At 45.2% G+C, this 18,342-nt stretch overlaps 1 protein-coding gene across 1 annotated transcript; it reads left to right on the top strand.

Moving 5' to 3' along the window:
- Positions 1 to 839: 839 nt before the first annotated feature.
- sucla2 (succinate-CoA ligase ADP-forming subunit beta) lies at positions 840 to 16,354 on the top strand. Its single transcript, XM_071472570.1, has 11 exons — positions 840 to 956; positions 4,318 to 4,510; positions 5,328 to 5,427; positions 6,006 to 6,168; positions 7,245 to 7,373; positions 9,141 to 9,279; positions 10,353 to 10,514; positions 11,529 to 11,671; positions 11,783 to 11,903; positions 12,933 to 13,021; positions 13,969 to 16,354. Exons 1-11 carry the CDS (start codon positions 840 to 842, stop codon positions 14,041 to 14,043), a joined length of 1,431 nt encoding a protein of 476 aa, XP_071328671.1. The 3' UTR covers positions 14,044 to 16,354.
- Positions 16,355 to 18,342: the final 1,988 nt, after the last annotated feature.

Raw genomic sequence — 18,342 nt, 5'->3', positions numbered from 1 at the left:
AAATACATATCACGTATTAAAATGAGAAAGCGAAGATGGCTTAACTCGAGCAGTGTGACTTTAGTGTTTAAATGTTTTAGTTTTAAAATCATGGCATGGAGAGGTTATAAAGACTCACTCACCTGGCACGTAGCAGAGATTCTAAGGAATAAATTTACCAATAATGATTGTGTTACTTTACAACAAATACCTGGTAATAACTGAGTTTTCTCTTCATGATAAAATTCACATGTCAGCTGTGATGGAAGAAGTATCAATACAACAATGTAGGAATGTATTCAAAATCCTACAATACTGAAGTATTATCAATAAATGATCATGTATGATGTTATCAGATTGTTGATATTGATGCATCAGAGCTTCATCAGCATTTCACTGTTGTAGCTGCTCGTGGTGGAGCTGCTTTTAAATACTTTATTTTACCACTTTTTTTTTTGCAAAATATTAAATACTTCACCCTCTTTGCATCGTGCTTTCAATGTTTTTTGGAAGTGGTTTTGTGTTGCATTTTAAAAGGTTATCATGTTTCTTGATATTAAATAATAATTTGAAAACTGGTAAATGATTAAGTACAATATGTCTACAATATATCTGAGTTGTGGTGGAGTACAAGTATAAAGAAGCAGGGAATAGAAATACTCATGTAAAGTGAAAGCACCTCAAAACCTGTGTTCAAATAGAAGGACTTGAGTAAATGTACATATTTACTTTCACCACTTCATCGAGCTACTCTGATCAGTTTTCTGATCTACTTTGAGCCTTTATTTTTGAAACGATTCTATAATTTCCGACAGCACGGAAGGCAGCACGGGGGAACCCGACTTTGCAGGTCACGACGCATGCGCAGTAATTACTCCGCTCTAGAGGGAGACATGGCGACGTCCCTGATCTGCGGCCGTTTGACGGCTAGCCTGAGAAACTCAGGGGCCAGGAACACGATCAGCTCCGCTTCCAAGGTGAGTGTGAGTCCCGGTTGAAGCGGAGGTCCGCGGCCGTGAGAGGAGGCGCCTGCCGCCGGGCTGCGCCTCCTCTCACGGCCGCGGTGGAGGAAACAGTGACAGGGTCAAATTTGACATTCATTGAGTTTCCGATTGTTTTGGCTAACATGCTAAGTAGCGGGGAGCTAGCGTTAGCGTGGCCGGCCGTCAGTGCTGCTGAGCCGGGCTGACGCAGCAGTAAAACTGGCTCTGGCGTCCTCTCAGCCTCGGGGTACCTGGTCACACCTGCGTGTGGGTTTAAAGGGCGTGTTAGGGCCTGAGTGTGTGCGGCGGGCGCCGGTCGGTGCAGCTCTGTGACCTCCACCCTGAGCCCTGCGCCATCGCACCCGGGACCCCAGCCCTCACTGCAGGCACGGGCCGTGAACACAGCACGGACACCGGGGGATGAGTCCGCAGACAAGTCGATCTGCTGCGGGGCAGAAAATGTGCCATTACTCTACACGTATGTGCACAGGCAGATCAATCACAGCAGGTGGAACAACATGAATCTGCTGCTGTCACACTCAGACTCTCTCACACAAGCTGTGGGCCGATCCTGTAAGGTTCTCTAGATCTTAGACTTCACATAAATCACAAAAACAATGAGGGAGGTGGAAAAACAACACAGATCAAGACTCAATTCTACACAGTAACTAAAGTATAAAAATGTTAGTAATAAAAGTAGAAGTAGCTCGCTTCATAACTATACGATGTTCTGAACATGCACTGCACAATGGTAGTAATATTCTTCAATACATTGCACATTCGTCTAAGTGAACAGATGTAATTGATTATTGTCAGGTGAGTTTAGAAGCTCTTGAGTGGGGGCACAGATTCAAAGACGGGGCCACATTGATTGAATGGTGATTCAGCATCACACAGTGTTTGCATCTGAAATGAAGATGTCGTCACTGCTTACATTTTAAAGTTGCTGCTGCTTTGTTCTTCTGCTCCACCACGTCAGAGAGAAATATTCAACTCGTCACTGCCCTGCAGTTACCTCACAGTGCCTTTACTGATGACAACACACAAAGAGCTTAAAAACATGATGCTTCAGTGTAGATTAGATACTCAGGATATACACAAGTAGAGCTGAAACAGGTGATAAACAACTATTCTGATAATTGTTGAAGTCGTTGAAACACTTCATGGCTCCAGCTTCTCAAATGGGACCGTTTGCTGCTTTTCCTTTAAATTTTGTTTCAACACTGTGAAGGTTTCACTTTCCTTCATGTGATTTGTGGTGATGAGGTTTTCTCAATATTTTCACCACTGCATGAAAATGATCAGAACATAAATCCAGAATAAAAACCATCATTAGTTGCAGTCTTATGTGAAATAGTTAACAATGAGCTCCACCTTAACCAACCACAGCAGTAAAGTGCTCCTTACACTTTGAGCATCAGTAGGAATAATCTAATGGTATAATGGATAACAGTCTAACAGTCACAGGAGACTTTTATTTTGAAGACTTTTCAACATGTTCTGCTGATTTTTGTGACGTTGTTGACGTGATCTCGTCACTGCAGGACTTTTACGTCCAGTATTTTTACAGTGAGCCTTTGAGGAGCAGCAGGTGAAGCAGCAAATGTGTTCAGGTTTTTCCCGCCCTGGGTTTTGCCTCTCAGGCAGCCTGAGAGGAAGACCTGCAGACTGTATGTTCTGGGTGTTGTTTTGTACCATCTGTCTTCACTGGGAGCAGCAGTGTGGCTGTGTCACTCTGTGGGTTGTTTTCTGCTGCTTGTTACTTTGTGCCTTCAAATATCTGACGAGCTCTGTGATGCATCTTTCAGACCTGAGGGAAACAAGGCAACAGTCTCAACTGCTATTTTATTATTCAACTCAGTTTCCTTAAAGGAGCCATTTGGAAGTTTTGCTATTGCTACATAGCCAACGTTAGCATTAGCTTGTCGTGTCACTTTCCAATACAGAGTCACTGTCACTTCTCCACACTTGTATTAGTTAAAGACATGAACATCAGTTCAGTTTTGTTTTAAACAGGTTTATTTTAGTGTAACAGGCTGATAGAATATATGTCACAGAGTTGGGTGGAAAGTTGTTTAATTCATGTTTCACCAACTATTTAAAAAAATATTTAGTCATCGTGACAAATAATGTTAATAACTGAAAAACACATCCACCATCGTTGTGATGAATAAAACGTCAGAGCTCCTGATGTTTTCGCCACAGAGACATGAAGCTGCTGCTGCACAGCTGGTTAAACCAGCTGTAAACTAGTTAACTCTGTAGGTAACTAATCTGTTTTCTGTGCTGGGTGTTTTTGTGTCAGGTCACGTGCTCCCAGTTTATATTTAGTGTGTTTGAGGAGCTCAGGACTGAAGCTGGCGAGAGGAGTGTCCTGCAGCTGAGAGACAGACGCAGAAATGGAACAAGGGATCTGATCTCCACTTTCAGGAATCAATAAAAAACTAATATCTAACTCCACTGACAGCCAGGACCGGTGGTTGTCTTCTTTATTGATTTGTCTCGACTAGTCAGTTAGTCGTTTGGTCCATGAAATGTCAGTGAACAGTGAAAATAATCAGCAAATATTTTGATAATTGATTAATTTTTCAAGGAAACATACTGAGAAAATTCCAAACGTTCTCAGATGATCATTAATCATCTTTTTTTTTTCTTTTTTTTTTTTTTACAGTTTACTGTCTAATGATGAGTCAAAACAATCAGCAGATCAGTCGATGATGAAAATCAGTGTAGCTGCAGCCGGAGATGAGTTGTGTGTCAGTTGTGTAGATTACCTCAGTGTGAGGAGGTGCAGCAGATTAGCAGTCTGTTGTATAAACACTGACGCAGCAGCACACACACCACACCACCGTCCTGTGTGTGTGTGTGTGTGTGTGTGTGTGTGTGTGTGTGTGTGTGTGTGTGTGTGTGTGTGTGTGTGTGTGTGTGTGTGTGTGTGTGACGTGCAGCTGAGTGAGTCTGAGAAACACTGGAACCAGTTTCACATCCACAGTCAAGTTTCCACTGTTGCTGGTTCTCCTGCCGAGTGTACACACTTCTCCTCTGGTGTAAGACACTCACTCAGGATGGTGTGTGTGTGTGTGTGGGTGTGTGGGTGTGGGGCACAGTTTCACTCTGCCTGTGCTGTGTGAACTCTGACCCTGATGCAGATGTTCCAAAGATGAATGAATAAATCCTCTCACCTGTATTGTGTTTCTCATCGTGCACCGTTCAGAAAATAAAACTCATACTTGTTGAAGTTTTTTAGTTTCTTTAAAGTGCAGATTTCAGCCACTTCTGTGTTATGAAGCCACCGGTTGGAGAAATCTGAGCTTTAACAAGTGTTTGAATATTAATGAGCCCCTGTTTCCTCCAGGTGCTTGGTGGGTCTTCAGGCCTGTTTGGAGGCCATGTATCCCAGCTGCAGCCCCCCCACCTGCAGCAACAGAGGAACCTGTCCCTACACGAGTACATGAGCATCGGGCTGCTGAAAGAAGCCGGCATCTCTGTGCCCGCCGGCATGGTGGCAAGCTCCTCGGAGGAGGCCTACACCGTGGCCAAGCAGATCGGTAAGCTGCGACGAGCTCGCAGGGCAACAGTGATCACATGACGTCAGCCCCTCAAACAGAGACTTCCAGAAACGCTGCTGGACCCGTTTCAGTCTAAACCTCCAGGGTTGTGTTGTAGTCTGGCTCCTGATTGGCTCTTATCAGCCTGGACTACCACTATCACTTTATTTTTTATTACTTTTTTTGCTGATATGATTCAAAACTGATTTTTGATTCTTTACTTCGACAAAAATATGTAAGTTTTTCTATAAATAGTTTTTCTTCTCTTTCTTGTTCTCAAAAGTGAAAAGTTGTGTGAAAACAAGCAGCTGAAGTTATAAAGTTTTGTTTTGAATCTGTATCAGTCTCATCAAAGAACAAGTAAACCAACAGGTGCAGATCAAGTCCTGAGTCCGTCGCCCTCATTGACAAACCCAGTGTAGCTGACACAGTTCAGTTGTGTTCAAGGACGTTTGTGTGTTTGTGTGTGTTTGTGTGTGTTTGTGTGTGTAGGTTTTAAATAGCTGAAGGCAGGGCTGTTGAGTGTGTAGACACACACACACACACACACAGTCTAAACATAGCCTCCTCTGCCTCAGTGGTGTCAGTGACAGTAAGAAGTTGGAGCATAAATCCACAGACGGGTGACACGGTTCTGACCCTGATCCTCCAGATCAGAGAGCAGATACTCAGCTGTTGGATCAGGCCTCATGTCTCCATCACATCTGCTCAGTATCTGTCCCCTGACTGACTCATGGTTTCAGCAGTGACACTCAGAGTTTAGGTTCAGTCCTGCAGTTAATGCAGTGTTTTCCTGACATGTGTTTGTGTTTGTCAGGCTCTAAGGACCTGGTGGTGAAAGCTCAGGTTCTGGCCGGGGGCAGAGGGAAGGGGACGTTCGAGGGCGGACTGAAGGGAGGAGTGAGGATCGTCTACTCGTGAGTACTCCGGCCTCTGTCCTCACTCAGACCTCCATAACTGAGCCGCTGTATAATAGTAATGTCAGACCTGGTTGATTTGATGACGTGACACCTGTGGTTACCGTGGTATGAAGACGTCACAGGACCGTCACAGTGCAGCACACACAGCCACAGCAGGACACCGGTGCTGATGATGAGGAGCTGCGGCTCTTCATCAGCAGCTCCTCACTCTTCATTTCAGTGTTTGAAGCTGATCCACTGACGACAGAGTTCACAGTTCACTTTGCTGAAGGCCTGAAAGAACTGAAGTGTCACTGCAGTGAGCTGCAGAGGCTCGAGTCCACAAAGACTTCACTGACCTCAAATAATGAATCATTTTAAATGCGTTAATCCATCCACTCATTCTCTCCTGCTTATCAAAACAATCAGTTCATCAATCAAGAAAACAATATGTGTCAATACTGAAAACAGTTGGCAGCTGGCTGATGTGCCTGTGTTACAAAGTCGTAGATGCAACTTTGTGAGAAACACAGTCTTATTTCCTTCCTCCTCTTCCTCCTCTTCTTCCTCCTCTTCTTCCTCCTCTTCCTCTCCAGTCCAGAGGAGGCCCGTGACATTTCGTCCCAGATGATTGGTCGAAAGCTCTACACCAAGCAGACCGGGGAGGCGGGTCGCATCTGCAACCAGGTGTTCATCTGCGAGCGCAGGTACCCACGCAGAGAGTACTACTTCGCCATCACCATGGAGAGGTCCTACCAGGTGAGGGAACACACACACACACACACACATGCACTTGTACTTCTATCTTTGTGAGGACACTCATTGACATAATGCATTCCCTAGCCCCTTACCCTAACCTTAACCATCACAACTGAGTGCCTAACCCTAACCCTGACCCTAACCTTAACTTAAACCTAATTCTAACCTTAACTCTAAAACCAAGTCTTAACCCTCAACATGTGATTTGAAGGTGTCTCAAAAAGTGAGGACCGGCCAAAATGTCCTCACTTTCCCAAAATGTCCTCACTCTGTTAGTAAAATACTTTTTTTGGTCCTTACTGTGTAGCAAGTGGGTGGCTGTGGCTCAGGAGGTAGAGCGGGCCATCCACTTATCAGAAGGTCGGTGGTTCGATCCCCGGCTCCTCCGGTCCACATGTCGAAGTGTCCTTGGGCAAGGCACTGAACCCCAAACTGCCTCTGGTGGCTGTCCCATCAGTGTATGAGTGTGTGTGAATGTTAGAAGCACTCCACTGTAGATGTAAGTGCTGTATGTATGTGTGTGTGAATGGGTGAATGCGGCTCACATTGTAAAGCGTGAGCCGCAGTGGTCAGTAAGACTAGAAAAGACTAGAAAAGCGCTATATAAGCAGTCCATTTACCATTTTAAGTACAAGTACACACACACACACACACACACACACACACAGAGGTTATGCTGAATTCTGCCAGTAGATGGCAGCGAAGCACCAAAGGTGGAGATGACAGTCAGTTCCTGCTCAGGCTCATTGGTCTAAAATCTGATGTAACTGTAAAGTTGATTTCATGTGTAAAAACCTGCGTCTTCTTCCTCCAACAGTCTGTTTGACCTTCAAACAGCATTTCAGAGAAGGAAAATCTGTAGCTGTGAGCTCTTTTAAACAGATTTTTCTTTTTAAAGTCAAAATCAGACTGAACAGAATCTAGACGCTGAGCTTCTTTTACCACATTTTCATCTCAGCTAAAAATGTCAGGAACAAAAACCTGAAGCTCAAACCAGGATCAAATCAAAGTCTCAGACATTTTCTAATTCAGACAGTAACTGTTAAGTCCTCATCGGCTGCTCCTTCATCCCTCAGGGCCCCGTCCTGATTGGCAGCTCGCAGGGGGGCGTGAACATCGAAGACGTCGCAGCAGAAAATCCAGACGCCATCGTGAAGGAGCCCATCGACATTGTGGAGGGCATCAAGATGGAGCAGGCGATCAAGGTAGGATCAATAGTAGAGGGAAGGAGCCGCAGAGCCAACTGCAGATGTTCCAGATGTGTGGTTTGGGCTGCAGGAGAAATCGAAGAGGAGGGTCGGGGTACTAAACTATTTTCCCAGCAGGACACAGGTTCAGTCTCTGTCTGGTTATCTCTCCCACTAGTTTAATAAGACTGATGATGGTGCTTTTATTCTGATAATACCAACATTTCCTGTTTGACAGCTGTATTTTCTCATGTCTGGAATATGAAACTGACACGTCCTTTGAAAATAATCATCACGTCAACAACAAACCTGTAACAACAGCAAATCTCCACAGTCATCTGTGACAGATTCCAACCTTTTCCAACTCATTGCCACTTGAAAATCTCAAAAATGTTGGCGGCCCACATCCGAGAGCGTACAGAGGCCAAATAATTCCACAGAGCACATTTTATGTTAATGATGATGGAACATTCAGGACTGAACTGAAAACACAGAGGAGAGATCACAGCCCCTCATGTTTCTGGCCTGGTACATTATTTTGATGATCCACTGTTTTTTATTATCCTGCAACATCAGGCTGACAGTCCCACATTTAGCTTTAATGTCCACGCAGATAACCCCCCCCCCACCCAACCTGAAGATGATTATTAAACCTTTATCCATGTTGCGTGAATGACAGACACAGTCACACAGAATCACTTCATCTTTAGCAATTTTGCCTACAAAATAAAGTTGTAGTTTTTTTGTTTTTTTGCAGCAACAGTTTATTTCAAGCTATTGTGAGCTTTTATTCTGAAAGGTTCTGACAGAAAGTTTCAAAGTTCTGTTGTTTGACAAACCTCTGAAATCACAGACGTTCATGTGTGATATGAAAACAATAAATCAGCCATGCGTATAACGTGACTGTGCCACATGTGAACAGTGACATTTTTATGAATCATTTTAATAAATAATTAAATTAACCTTTGATTATGTTCTGGCTGCCACCTAATGGATTATTAAAAACGTGGCCTGAGGCCAAAGCTGCTTCCTGTTTTACAGCGTCTCAGGTCTTGGTGTATATGTTTCATAAAGTCCACAGACACATGTCACAGCCCTGCAGAGTTTCTCTCATAACAAGTGATGTGAATGCACCAAAACGAAAGCCAATTCACTCATGGGTGCAGCACTTATTTGTAGAAACAGAAGCAGAGAGTCAGAGACTGAGATTAAAGCTGCTCTGCTCGGTTTTTAATGTCCAGACGTTTTCTGTGTTTCCGTGTTTGGAGTTTTTTCACCTTCGGTCTGAATCTGGAGGTGAATGTATTGTTTCCTCTGCTCTGTGTGCCCGTCATGTGTGTGGCAGCCTCTGGGCTCTGGATATTGAATGTGTTGCTTGTCATAGTGCGAGCAGAGGCTCAATATATCTGACAGAGGAGCAGCTGATTGCAGGGCTCTCCGCGTAGATGCAGCTTCATCGACGTGCCTTCACTGTTTGTTTGTTCCTGTCTGCTGAGACATCTTTGTAAAACTGAATGAGGTTCATGAAAAGCAGCAGGTTCTCTGTGTTTCCACTGTTTCTGCTGCTTCTTCAGCTTTTTTCTTCATGTTGATTCATTTTCCTAAAAATATTGGAGGGTGGGAGAAAGTTGAAATCTAGATCAAATCACTGTATGATCGATATGATTTAACACTTCACGCCCCTGTAGTTATTTTCACTGCTGCTGACGTTACCCCTCCGTCCAGCTGCAGCTGTGATGAAACCACCACTGCTGTGGACGTGTGATGAAATGTTCTGTGCTGCAGGTGGCGCAGAAGATGGGCTTCCCGCCGGCGCTGATCAACGAGGCGGCGGAGAACATGGTCAAACTGTACAACGTGTTCATCAAATACGACGCCTCCATGGTCGAGATCAACCCCATGGTGGAGGACTCCTCCGGCATCGGTACACGCACGCACACACACACACACACACACACACACACACACACACACACACACACACACACACACGAACGCTAGTTAAAGGGCGGGGTTTCTCATAAATATGATTGACAGGGCTTGAAACTGGATTGGATCATAAAGTTAACTTTACTGTCATAAAGTTGCATTAACTTCACTCTGACTTTAAAATGTGTTTGGGGAAAAATCTGTTAATCACACTGTGATTAAACTACAACAACCGCTGAAGGAAACTGTGTGGTGATGAGGTGTGAGGATGACCACCACAAAATAATCATAAAATATAATTATATAAAATATAATAAATAATACTGTTCTCATACAGGCGAGTGTGTGTTCAGTGAGATCTGGCTCACATTAGAACCTGTGGGTATGAATATGAGACTGTAAATAAAGATGGGCGGAGCCTCTGTGACGTCACCCACAAGTTTCTGACGCTCAGAGTGAGCTGTTACCATGACAGTAACACATGAACGGTTTCTCGTTATAAAGTGAAAGATTTAAATTTTAGTAAAAAATAAATAAAGAAGTGATCTTCTGTCCTGCTGTAGTTGTAATGATGTTGGTTCTGAAAAACCTGAGACATGAAAAAGAGAATTAACTGAGAGTAAAGGAGAAGGTCAGTGAACCGCAGCTGGAAAATGTGATTAACAGGAACTGAATGTGAACATGTTGATGTTTCTGAGCACGTTTAACATGAAGCATTTAAATCAGCTGCTGTTTGACTTAATGTGGTGCAGAGAGGAAGAAGAGGACCCCTCTCTCTCTCTCTCTGTCTCTGTCTCTCTGTCTCTGTCTCTGTCTCTGTCTCTCTCTCTCTGTCTCTGTCTCTCTCTCTCTGTCTCTGTCTCTGTCTCTCTCTCTCTCTCTCTCTCTGTCTCTGTCTCTCTCTGTCTCTCTCTCTGTCCTTCCCCCTCTCTCTCTCTGTCTCTGTCTCTCTCTCTCTGTCTCTGTGTGTCTCTCTCTCTCTCTCTCAGATGGAGTTTGGGACGTGAACAGACGGACTCTGTTAATCTTCCGCTAAATCCAAACTCTCATGTGTCTGCTTGTCGACAGTGATGTGCATGGACGCCAAGATCAACTTTGACTCCAACGCCGCGTACCGCCAGCAGAAGGTGTTCGACATGCAGGACTGGACCCAGGAGGACCCCCGGGACCGGCAGGCCGCCAAGGCCGACCTCAACTACATCGGCCTGGACGGAACCATCGGCTGCCTGGGTTGGTGCACGCTCAGTGTTCCCAGTGTTTGCTTTTTTAGATTAACTGGGATTGAAGAGCATCATCTGATGATCAGATGTTCCCCATCTGTCAGAAATATCTGCTGCTGAGAGAAAACCACACGTTTTACTGAAACAGATTCAAACAGGGACATTTTCATGTTCTCATCCTGAACCTTCCTGTGCTTTGTTCTAAGTTTGGGCCAATATTCAATAATATAGAATATTGTGATGTTTCCCCACAGTTTCAATCTTCTTCATAAGGTTTTGCTGCTCTGCTGCAGAGTTTCACCCTCACTGCTCTGCTCACTGCACTTTGAACCTCAGCATGAACAGCTGATGAGTGGCAGCATCACCGACACCAGACACATCAAATACCATGATATAATTAGATATTATTAAAAGAAGATCTGAAATATAAAATATAATAATATAATGATGTATTATTAAATAAAACAACTGAAACATAAGATAGAATAATAGATAAATATTGTAAAAATATTCCCCTGTGATAATACCTGTCCCTCTGGCTGCGCTTGTACCAGCGTGTTGTTCGAGTCAGAATAAGCAGACTCTCTTTAACGGCTCAAACTTGTTGCAACTGTCTCTGGATGAAGCCTCTGGTTCATGAGTCTGTGAGATTTGATCATTGACATCATCGGTTTCCTTAAATCATGGCAGCATCTCGTGAAGCTTCCTGTTTGACTGTAGATTCAGAGTCAGTCCACAGAGCAGCGGCGGTTTGACAGGATGAAACAGTCAGGAAATGTCAGGACAGCTGCCGCCATCACGTCATCAGAGCAGAGCTGGGCTGTGACGTCTGCTGAAGCAAAGTGAGGAGGGATGTGAGGGTCACAGGGGCTGATGGGAGATGTGGTACAGATATGGTGCAGCAGGTGATGGCGCGCTGTTGGTGGCGACCTGCCTGAATCATCGCCAACACACGGCGTGCTTCACGTTCCCGCCCTCTCGCTCTGCAGGACCTGGCTCTGACCGCAGACTTTGTTCTTTGCAGTGAACGGCGCAGGTCTGGCCATGGCCACCATGGACATCATCAAGCTCCATGGCGGCACTCCGGCCAACTTCCTGGATGTCGGAGGCGGAGCCACGGCTCACCAGGTGACGGAGGCTTTCAAACTCATCACCTCTGACAGGAAGGTAAGAACACGCCTGCTGCTGACCATGCAGCCTGTCAGGACGCTTCCTCTGATGGCGGCGCTTTGTAAATGTAAACGAGGGCTCGGTTTCATGTTTGTGTCTCTGTGGCAGGTTCAGGCCATCCTGGTCAACATCTTCGGAGGCATCATGAGGTGTGATGTCATCGCCCAGGGCATCATTATGGCTGTGAGAGACCTGGACCTCAAGATCCCCATCGTAGTGCGGTTACAAGGTACAACACACAGCGAGCACCATCACACATCCTCACAACACAGCGACGCCGTCAGTGCAGCGGTTCAAACTGACACTGGTCCTCAGCCTCTTCACACGTCAGTGAAACATTAATGAAGACGTTGTGATGATCATGTTCATAAATACATGTGCACATTTACACCTGTGCTGATGAAGTGAATCAGTGTCCTGGAGAACTGAGTCTTTGCTGGAAGAAATTCCTCTGCACATCTGTCTAAGTCTAACCAGAGCTGACGTTTCCCAGGTTTCCTCAGGGTGGAGGTTTCTGTTGTGGAAATGTTTGGTGTTGTGATGTTAAGATTCACACTTTAGTTTAAGCTGTGAATGTGCAGCTTCTTTACACATGTAATTATCATTTCACTGGCAGATTTTATTATATTTTAAAATACCAAAGGGATTCTTCTGTAACTGCCTGTTTACACGTTTTATGAAACTTCAAACTGCAGGTGTTTTTCCTCCTCACACGTCTGATGTTGAAGTTTTTCCTCCTCACACGTCTGAGGAGGTGTTGGTGTTCAGGTCGTCCTGCCTGGTGTCTCTGTGGAGAGAAACTCTCTCTGTGTCACTGTGAAGACACACTGAGCATAAACAGAGACACACACGTTACACTTGATCCAGCTTCACTGGCAGTTTTCATCTGTGTGTGAAAACCAGGCAGAGGACTGGAGAAGGTTAAAAACCTGTCATATCAGAGAATGAAAGGAGGCAGCAGAGACACTTTTACATACTAAGGTTTTGATGTTTTCTGGGTAAAGATGTAATCTGAAGTTTGATAAGAGTCAGTGTCAGATTCATCAGGAAGCAGCACAGAGATCTGTCCTCACCGCCCTGCAGTGTCTGCAGCCACCGGTTCAAGACCTCATATTAATATATATTTCCTTCAACAAGGGAAGTGATTTGAAATAATGACACAGGTGCACACCCTGAAGTTTAACAGTTGTGATGCGTTTGTTGCAGAGTGGAAAATAAAATGTTTCTAATCCTGAATCTTTTCTGCTTTGTTTCGCAGGGACGAGAGTGGACGATGCTAAAGCTCTGATCGCTGCCAGTCCACTGAAAATCCTGGCCTGTGACGACCTGGACGAGGCCGCCAAAATGGTACACACACACACACACACACACACACACACACACACACACACACACACACAGGACGCAGAAGCCTGGAACAGATGTGACATGTTCATCAGATTTAGAGGGTTTTGTTTGGCTGGCTGGTTGTTTCCAGTCTTTATGCTAAGCTAAGCTAATTAGCTGCAACCGTGCTGAACAAACATAAGACTGGTCTCGTTCATCTCGTCTAACCCTCATTAAGAAAGCAAATATGTGATTATTCCAAAATGTCAGCTGCATCCTGACAAGGTGAGTCTACCTGTGCAGCACCTGTCGACAACAAGGCAACACAAAGTGCTTCATGAGACGTTAAAGGCATTAAGGAAAGAACAAAGACTCTATGGGAAGACGAATATAAAGCTTAATAAAGCTGAAAGAAGAAGGCTGATTGAACAGGTTAATGAAAGCAGCGCAGTGCAAGATGTGAATAAATGATCCAAAATGAATTGAATAGAAAGCAATCAAACATCTGAGCCCTGGTTTAAAAGCAGCCTAATGCTGAAGCTGCGTCAGCAGGTGATGTACCTCTGATAGAAGTGGATGCAGACTCCATGTTCAGGGATGGATGAAGTCTGCGACCACAGAGAAACAGATGCAGAGCTGATGTTTGACCGCCTCTGCGTCTACAGCAGCTGCTCTCATCACTCTGATACAAACAGAGGAAGTTGGAACTAAACAGAGGTGCATCGGACAGGGTCACACTGAGAAACTAGAACAGAAATAATACAGGCTGTGTGCATTTCTCTGTGGACTGAGGCTTTGATACTTTCACAGTATTAATATAGAACCTAGACCTGCTTTATAATCACAAACACATGTGGAGCTTTATCTCTCTCTCTTTCTCTCTCTCTCTCTCTCTCTCTCTCTCTCTCTCTCTCTCTCTCTCTCTCTCTCTCTCTCTCTCTCTCTCTCTCTCTCTCTCTCTCTCTCAGGTTGTAAAGCTTTCTGAAATCGTCTCTCTGGCTAAAGAAGCTCAAGTGGACATCACCTTCCAGCTGCCCATCTAAGCAACCTGGTCCTTTGACCTCCATGACCTCCTCACACCCCCCTCCCCCTCCCAAGCACTTCCTCTGTCACTTCCCCCAGACACAACCCATAGCGGCCCACCACTCCTCCCCCACAGTGAGATGAGACAGCAGAGGAGACGAGTGGGGACACATGTAGTTTTGTGTTGGTGACTCTGTGGCGTGATGGCAGCACTGAGAGAGAGAGAGAGAGAGAGGGGTCTCCTTTTTAGTCTCAGTCCTGCGTCTCCCTCCATGTTTCCTCCAGCTTGTGTTGCACAGTCGATACGCACAAACACCCCCCCCCCCAGAGGCACCGGTCTGTTTACTCGGTACTTGTTGGGATAATCTCTCTGTTAATAAACACAGACCTTCACATTCAGATGCTGCGTCCACACTCCTGGTTTCGTGTTTCTGTTGTGAACCAGGAGGCAGAAGCTGCTGTTCCGTCGTTAGGACAAAGTAATGGATCCTGTTATCGTCATTGATACACAGGTAGTTCAGCACGGGCCTCTCCAGTGTGTTGTCTCTGAGCAGGAATGGAGGAGAATAAAGGACTGACTGAGCTGTGGTGGCAGCTTCAGGAAATGGCCTCAGTTTTACAGCATCAGCACCACAGCACTCACTGTGTAATACCAGTGTTCAGACTCAGAGCCTGCCTCAGTGTTATTTCTTCACCTTCTACAAGCAAAGTGTTGTTCAGCTGCTGAGTCCTGGTCGTATGGCAGAGTCAGGGTTGCAGAGATCCTCTGATCATCAAGTCTTTACTGAACCCCGGGTTTATCAGAAGCTGATAAAATACCCACTACTTCTACTACAGACTCTGTTGTCAGGCTGCAGCTAACCATTATTTTTATTGTCTGTATAATCGGTTTTGAGTATGAAACATCACGTTTGCCTTAAACCATCCAACATCGAACATGAGACAAACAAGCAGCAAATCCTCAAATGTGAGAAGCTGGAAGCAGCAAATGACAAATAACTGGAACAGTTCATCAATAATCAGAGTAGCTGCAGAATAATTTTCTTTCCATCGACTGATTGTTGCAGCTTTACTTTGCAGTAAAGCCCCCTGACCCCTGACCCCTGAAGTAATTCATCCATGGATACACCGCTCTCCTGCTGTCCACACTGACTCGTGGGAACTGTTTGCAGGAGCAGTAGTTGTGCCACACGTGTTCCCTGATGCTGTTTGTCTTCAGCTGCTTCTGTCACACAGAGCGACTGGTGCTGATGATGCGATGCAGCCGCTGCTGCTCTCACATCACTGCACAGATTTGATTATCTGTAAATAAAAACACAACAGGCAAAATGAAAGTGATTCAGTGTTTGAATAAAATTTAAGGAAAAAAAGAGAAATGTTCTTGGTTTCACTGAAACCTCGATAGCTGCCATCCAACCTGCTCTGTTCTGAGGTGGTGGGTCCAGGTTCAGGTTGTTAACGCTGAACAGACTGATGCAGGGATCTCTACGGGTCCTGATGAGAGCTCCTGGACTCCCTGTTCTGTCTCGGCTGTGGTGACGCTCTTGTGCTTGTGTTGAACAGATGTGATCGGCTCAGCTAAATGAGTTATTTAGAGGACCTTAACTTTTCCAGGGAGAAGCCCTGAGGGAGGAACAGGGAGACTCAAGTCCGGGTTGACTGGACGTTAAATCAGCGAGCATGCTGTGACTTCCTCTGCATCTCTGGTGACTGTTTTTAAACCACAGCAGCCAGCGAGGTGCAGATGTGCACCACTGTCCTCCTGATGTATGAAAGGTCTGTTGACTCCGTCCTGCTGAAGCGGAGCGTGTTTTATTTCGTTAGCTAAAGGGGGCGGACTGGACGTCTGGAGTTCAGGCTGATGCTCTGGAGACGGGGTCAGAGTTGAGATTGTCCTGAGGCTCAGTCTAAATGAGCTAAAGCAGCACTTCACCCTCTGAGAGTTTATTCTGAGGGTTGGTTAAGAATAAGCAGAAATGGACTGAAGCACTGGAGATGCGCGTTCCTGCTGTTTCCTGCCGGAAGCGGCTGCCATCATGCCACAGATTGGTCGCCCCTGTCTCTCAGCTGTTTGTTTCTGTCTGTGTGACATCAGAGTGGAGGCGGGCCGCGTCCTCTCAGCAGAACGGTAAAATGAGTGTAGTTGTTGCATTTCCCATCCCTCCTCCTCCTCCTCCTCCAGCGCTCTGAACACAAGCCGACATTGTGAGTTGTACGTCATTTATTATATCTTGTAAATAACCAAACTGATGTTCTCGCTCTGTAAAATATTTATGCTCCTCCAGGAGTACGAGAAAAGAAGAAAAAAATAAATACAGAGAACACCAACGACTCTGGGTTCGTGTTTTTTTTTCTGTTTTTGTCTTTGACAACATCATCCATCCATCCATCCACCTGTCCATCCATTCACTCATCCCTGACACTCGTCCAGGTCTAGAGGCTTTGCTTGATACAGTCCTGGCCTGGTTCAGGGGGACGAGGGCCAGCGTGGTGAACAGAGGGTTGGAATCCTGCCCCCTGTCCATGGCGTTTGGGGGCAGGCTCTGACAGGAAGTCTGGTCGTTTGGGAGCGGACTGTGACTGTGGTCTGCAGTGGGTTCTGTTCTGGAGGCTGAGGGAGGGGAACCAGCAGGTGATGGAGAAAGTCGACGCTGTCAGTGAAGGAGCTGTGAAAAGATTGGGACGAACTTTTCCTTTGGCACCAGCATCAGGTCATCGTCATAATTAGTCCCATATTTTAGTTTATTACCAAATAGCTGCAAAACCAATGGCATTTCCATCATTCTAACATTAGCATTGTTAGCATTGTCAGCATGCTAAACTAAGATGACAGGATGGATCAGCACAAATGAGGCCAACAACACATTAACAGTGTCATCTTAGTCTTGAGAGAGAGTGAGACCTGGACCGTGCGGTGTGTGTTTCCACTGTTCGGTCTTCATACCGTCAGCGCCACATTTTCCCTCCACAGGTAAAATAAAGCATAACAACAACAACAACAACACATTAACATCTGAAAAATTCATCATGTAGTTTCATATTTTAATCTAAATGCAACAGAACGTCCATGAAAATCAGCACCAGGCGTAAACAGGACCCCTGCCTTCCTGCTAAATTGGCTTTAGCTGCGACCTTTGTTCAAACACGAGAAAGGTTCATTTATCACGACAACATTTTCTGTCTCAGTGGCCTTTTCATCTGTGAATACCACGGCAGAGAGAGTGGTGAAATAGGTCGAGTACAATTTAAAATCATCCTTCTTCTACCTGCAGGATCAAAGCTGTGGAACCAGAGGCTCAAGCAGAGACTTTACAAGACTTGGCAAGACTTTAATTTAAGAAGAGATCTGAATACAACAGGAAGTCGGAGGCTGTCAGGTCTCAGCAGTTAAACATCGACAGGTGGGAATTCACCTGCAGTCTGTCTCTGGTCCTCAGCAACCTGGACCTGATCAGTCAGTGGTTCTGGTTCTGGTGAGCTTCGCATCTTTTGTGTGTGTGTGTGTAAAGTTTCAGGTAGGCTTACATTTAAATGTAACTTTTGCTGATGGCTCATTAGAAATTGAGAAACCTAAAAGTCAAACTGTAAGTAATGATTCCACCTTAGTAACTCTGCAGTCCCCCAACCTGAACCAGTCTTCCAACCTGAACAGCCAACCACCCTTTCATACGACCCACAGCAGTGTCTCCTGGAACAGCGCCTCTACAGCAGCAGGTACGGACCTTGTCAAGTTTACAATAATAAACACGTGGACGATACTGACGCTGGTGTACCTCTCCTCATCACCATGGTTACTATAATAATGCTCATGGTTTGGTTAGGTTTAGGAAAAGATGGTGATTTGGGTTAAAATAAGTTCTTCCTCAACATTAGACGATCTTTGTTGTCATGGTAACAATAATAACAGTGAATGGTCATGGATAATAGAAACAACATGAACTGCTACTGTCACATGGGAATCGAACACCGCTCTCCTGGGTCATATTCATCCATCCACCCCAACCTCCTCCTGACGTGGACTCTGTCGCTCTATAAACTACGTCACCGCACTTTTCCCTTTGCTCCTGTCATCATCACTACGACCACTAGATGTCGCCTAGCAACAAAACCTAACTGTGGGTCATAGTAACCTGCTGACAGACGACCTCTGACCTCGTTTGTTACAGGACAGTCTCAGGCTCAGTAAGTACATATATGAAATAAATAGAGGTGTGAATGCTGGTAATGGACTATTTTCTTTACATTGTGGTATTGCTACTTTTCCTGGAGCATCAACTTCAAAAGCTTCTTTCGCTGCTGCTGTTTGAAGTGTCCACATG

This window comes from Trachinotus anak, unplaced genomic scaffold (assembly GCF_046630095.1).
Source record: "Trachinotus anak isolate AG129_WGS33_773 ecotype Australia unplaced genomic scaffold, CSIRO_AGI_Tana_v1 ptg000039l, whole genome shotgun sequence".
In the NCBI taxonomy this organism is placed as follows: Eukaryota; Metazoa; Chordata; class Actinopteri; order Carangiformes; family Carangidae; genus Trachinotus; species Trachinotus anak.
This window is presented reverse-complemented; position numbering and strand designations above follow the sequence as displayed.

Excerpts from the sequence above, each read along its gene's own strand:
- sucla2 (XM_071472570.1), top strand. The coding sequence starts at position 840 with ATGCGCAGTAATTACTCCGCTCTAGAGGGAGACATGGCGACGTCCCTG. Across the intron at positions 10,515-11,528 it reads CGGAACCATCGGCTGCCTGG|TGAACGGCGCAGGTCTGGCC; the intron begins GTTGGTGCACGC and ends TGTTCTTTGCAG. Across the intron at positions 11,904-12,932 it reads CATCGTAGTGCGGTTACAAG|GGACGAGAGTGGACGATGCT; the intron begins GTACAACACACA and ends TTTGTTTCGCAG.